The sequence below is a fragment of the Oratosquilla oratoria genome, chromosome 1, assembly GCF_046742065.1.
Source record: "Oratosquilla oratoria isolate Oo_2021 chromosome 1, ASM4674206v1, whole genome shotgun sequence".
Lineage (NCBI taxonomy): Eukaryota > Metazoa > Arthropoda > Malacostraca > Stomatopoda > Squillidae > Oratosquilla > Oratosquilla oratoria.
Genome location: NC_134777.1, coordinates 83102042 through 83107041, shown reverse-complemented (window position 1 = coordinate 83107041; position 5000 = coordinate 83102042). Strand labels below are relative to the sequence as shown.

The window sequence follows — 5000 nt, the reverse complement described above, 5'->3', positions numbered from 1 at the left end:
GAACCGGACACGTGTTACTTTTCTCTCTGTTTGGCAGTGCCGGCGGGCTGGCCTGACGTCACGCGGTGGTGGGCTGACGGAGGAGGATCCGTCTTCGTCGTGACCCTCCATTGGCGACCTCCGCCTCTGCGACTCCAACGGGGGATCGTCTCCGCCTATCGGGTGTGTTCCTTGAGGCATGGCTGTCGTCACTGAACTCTCTTCTTGAGCATCTGAGTTTCAGGAACATGAAAAAAAAAAATAGAAAGACGTTTCACTGACGTCATGATTAGATGACTTTATGGTCTATGACGATAGAATATGTTATTATGGATGATTATATGGCAATGATATCTTATGGCGTTTCTCTAACGTCACGATAAAGTGACGCCATTGTCTGTAACGTCAAGAAACTATGATGTTTATATATGGAAATAGTAATTGATGTCAATGTCTTAAATACATCTCTCCACATAGGTGCACATGAGCTACCACAGGGTGTCCAATGCACGATCTGAATAAGATTTGATACGATAGCAACAACGGTTAACCATTCATACAAGGATGCAGTGCTGGTAACGAGAGGCTCCTACAATTAGTAAAGACATCGACCCTTGCAGGTCGTGGTGGCAGAGCGAGGAGGCTCCTGGCGCGTCCTCCACAACGTGACCGTCCCCGGCTACCAACGCAGCGTGACGGTGCCGGCAGTGACCGCCCCCACCGTTCAGATCACCCTCTGGGCCCTGACGGAAGCCGGGGCGGGGCCACCCTCCCCGCCTCTCGCCCTCGACCTTCTCACTTCTTCTCGGATCCCCCAAGAGGTGATACTCATCTGGGGGGTCTATCAAACACAAACGAAACACAACACAAAACAATGTAAAAACATCCTCAGTAGTATTCTATTTAGGTACCCACAATAACTCCCCCGAAGTAGACACAGTACGTCCATACTGAAGCATATACACAATCACATCACAAAACAAAACCTCCACAATAGACGGCCAAATTATCTACTTCACCAGACTTCCCCAGAAATTAATCCAGCTGCGAAATCGATAACAAGATAAGAAAGAGTTACACTAAGAGGTATCAAAGCTCTACCAACACAGTATCGGGCTGGCAACAGATACATACATAAGACACAGAGCATACATACATAAGACACAGAGCATCTTATTCTACAATACAAAAGTCAGAGATGCAAAATGGCCGTTTTCTTTAGAGCGAATTATCGTACAAGAGATATCTTGGATAACGGATTGATTGATTGACCGTGTTCTGCAATTTAAAATATTTTCATTGGCCGTGGTTCCCTCCTTGCAAATGTTCCTCTGCCTGAAATATTTCCTCAATTTCCTCATGGGTATTGAATTCACTATCCCTAACCACTTGCAAAATTTTCTGTTTCTCCTCCTTGCGTTTGGTGGAGTATGACACATATTTCTATCTTCCTACGTTATCAACATTTCTCTTCTACTTATTACCTTTCTTTCTTCCTTATATCTTCCCATTCCTCTATCTTCTATATATATATGTGTGTGTGTGTGTGTATTTATATATATATATATGTGTGTGTGTGTGTGTGTGTGTGTGTGTGTGTGTGTGTGTGTGTGTGTGTGTGTGTGTGTGTGTGTGTGTGTGTGTGTGTGTGTGTGTGTGTTTACCTAGTTGTATTTACCTAGTTGTATTTTACGGGAAGGGGAGCTATGCTCGTGTGGTCCCGTCTTCATATTTCATTTTATCTAAACTATTTTTAAATTCATGTATTGTTTTTGCACACACCACTTTCTCATCTAACATTGTTCCAACTGTTTATTACTCAGTGTGTGTGTGTGTGTGTGTGTGTGTGTGTGTGTGTGTGTGTGTGTGTGTGTGTGTGTGTGTGTGTGTGTGTGTGTGTGTGTGTGTGTGTGTGATTCACTGTGGTCTTGGATCACGTGTTGGATTCGTGATCGACAACTATTACCCTCCCGTGCGTGCGTGTGTAATTCATCATTGTCTTGATGGATCATGTGCTGGACTCGTGATCGGCAGGTATTCCCTCCCAGAAGAGAGCTTAGAGTTCATATATGTCTGTGTGTGTGTGTGTGTGTGTGTGTGTGTGTGTGTGTGTGTGTGTGTGTGTGTGTGTGTGTGTGTGTGTGTGTGTGTGTGTGTGTGTGTGTGTGTGTGTGTGTGTGTGTGTGTGTGTGTGTGTGTGTGTGTGTGTGTGTGTCACAAATCATTGTTGTGTATGTATATGCACTGTTGTGTCCAAATGCGATGTATGTGAAGAGTCATGTTTGACCTGAAGCTTTCAGTCATGAACCCCACGACCTCGCAGGCACTTCATGAGTCCAGGGAGGACGTGTGGGCTTGGCTCCTCATGCTGGTGGCGGGTGTTGCCTTCGTCCTCCTCATCGTCGTCGGAGTCGCCATGATGACTCAGCGTCACGTCAAGCGAGTTCCTGTACAGCATCGTGAAGGTGATTTTTTTTTTCTAAAACCCACGAATTGTTATAGAAATGGGAACTGACACAGGTAACAGTAAACTTGGATTGGACACTCATATTCACCGATTAAACCAACAGCGTTAAAAGTTAATGATGTCTAATTTAATATTTAAAAGCGTCATATGAATCAGCCAAGGCGTTTTTTATTACCACTCAGCGAAGATATAGACATTCCTAACATATGAAAATATTCAAACCTGTCTAGCAAGCATTATTGAATATATGGAGTGTCTTATTTCACGCATGATAGCTTGTGCCTCTTATGGAGGCACCAGGATTACACTTGGTGTGGATATCACTGCTGACGCCGCCAGACACCACCATGTTGCCATGTTGCCAGCAAGCAAATGGAAGTAGAAGGGGGAACCAGCCATCTGTCAGATGAACTTGCCCGCCAAGTTGTGTCTTTCACAAGAGGAGGCCTCAGACGTCTGGGCGTCATAGCTTGTCAGAATGCTCACCATCTCCATGAACACCACCCTCCGTAAGAAACACTCCAGCTGCTTGCGGCACCTTATCTCCTCCATCAACAGATATCTCTAAGTGTGGTAGGTAGATGCCAAGCGTGATGTCAATGGCAGTGGGATGTGTGATCAGGACCTTGCCGTCATCCAACAAACAACTAAATGAACGATATATAGACTGTCTCCACCTGTTCACCAGGGTTTTCTTCAAACCTGATGTCCAGCGACTCAGCCTCTCTGTCCACCAGCAAGTCAGCACAGGTGACCAAAGGCGGATTTCGTAAAGTCGTCCAGCTTCTCACGCTCATCTTGCCCCATCACCTTTACCAACTCCTGTCCACGTCCTCACAACCTTGCTGACAGGCCAGAACACCAGCTCAGATTTCTGTTCCTGATCGTTCTGTTCTCCATGACTTGCTTTCTGAAGTGGCCAAAGTTAAAAAAAAAAAAAAAAAAAAAAAAAAAAAAAAAAAAAAAAAAAATTACTGTCCGATTAGACCTGCTCTGCGCTCATGTCTGGTCGTCCGTTGCCACTAGGCTGATTGATCCTGTTTTTCGTACTTTTTTTCTGTCTTCGTCATCGTCGTAATGTCCGCAATTTTTGTATGCTGTAGAAGATGCGGTCAAAACCCGCTCTTACAGTTTGCAGCCGGTGAAGTGTTTTACTACCAAATGTCAATGGTGTTTCCTATTAGTTTCTGTTTGTCTATGGAATTATTTGACCAGTAATATCTATGCAGTGGACAGTATCCTCAAGTGTAAATCAGTGGCTAATAGGTTGCTGAAGAAATTTCATGACTAGCGGTACCTACCATTAATATACTCTTTTATGTGATGTCAATAAATATTTTACTCGCAATCATTCCGTTTTAGCCTCCTAATCACTATCTATTTTGATCTTTCCTCTTGTATGGGTTTCTTTCTTTTTATTTTTCCCTTTTCTTCTGCTTTTCCGGCCTTCGTTTCAGGTATGTAGAGATTGTTTCACAGCAATTTATTGTGCCTGCATTCTTCCCAATTTCCTGTCTCGTTCCGTCTAATCGAAATGATAACACCACGTAATCCACAATATCACTATGGTTAGTAAGGCGTAGTGCACTGCCAGTTACGTGTCCTTGATGATTTTGGCAGGTGCTGGGCATTTGCGTTGTGCATTTTTTCTGTATCGACCCCACATATCCCCTAATTGGTGACTACTGACTAGTCAGCAGGTAATTTGTGCGATATCTAAAGGATACACAAATTTTGGCAAAACAAATATAAAACCTCTATATTTGGTTGAGATGAAATAAAGACTATAGGCTTCGCGCCCCAAGGAATCCGTTGAGGGCGTGGCATACGTCGTGATTTACCACTAGAAGCCATTTAGCCAAATCAACTTTAGTACATGCCTCTCTCTCTTTCTTACCTTTCATCTATATGCTATTTGAAATTGTTTTTTCTATCTTCTGCATATAGTAAAGGAAGCTGTATATTACAATAGGTATATTTTTGTAGGATTATAACAACGATTTGAATAAATTCTATGACATGTGGCACAGCGCTTTTTTCCCTCCATATTGCCACGCCGAGGTGGTGTCACAGGTGAGACAGATGGGATGCGGCGGTGGGTAATCGTTGCTAAAATCCTAAATAGTAATACAATTTGTACTATACAGCTTTATATACAGAATATAGAAAATTCAAATAGCACATAGATGGAAAAGAAGAGAGAGAGGCATGTACTACGGTTTAATTGGCAGAATGACTAGTAGTAAATCACGACATAGCCTTCGGACTCCTTGGAGAGCGAAGGCTATAGATCTTTTCAGGGGCGCCAAGATGTTAGTAGGGGCTTCTAATGAGATAGATGCAAGTCCCCTGTCGGTGCTTTAACTGTTATGGTGTCTGATAGCACGTTTTCTTACAATTTAGAAAGTATATTGAATAAAAAATGTTTGGTCAAATTTTTAGGAACAACAACGGCTTGCTTAGAGGCTTCCAATATACTAGTTTGAATATATCCAATGCTCCAGCGGCTATACAAGACTGAAATTTGCTAGCATGTGTATTTTCAATACTATAA

The 5000-nt window shown here is 43.1% G+C and overlaps 1 protein-coding gene across 1 annotated transcript in view; it reads left to right on the top strand.

The window, feature by feature from the left end:
• Positions 1-5000, top strand: part of LOC143018751 (uncharacterized) — a 593788-nt gene that overhangs the window by 545292 nt on the left and 43496 nt on the right. The window contains exons 14-16 of the mRNA XM_076174349.1: positions 38-162; positions 600-800; positions 2303-2444. Coding sequence (XP_076030464.1) covers positions 38-162; positions 600-800; positions 2303-2444 — 468 coding nt within the window. The remainder of the gene's footprint in view (positions 1-37; positions 163-599; positions 801-2302; positions 2445-5000) is intronic.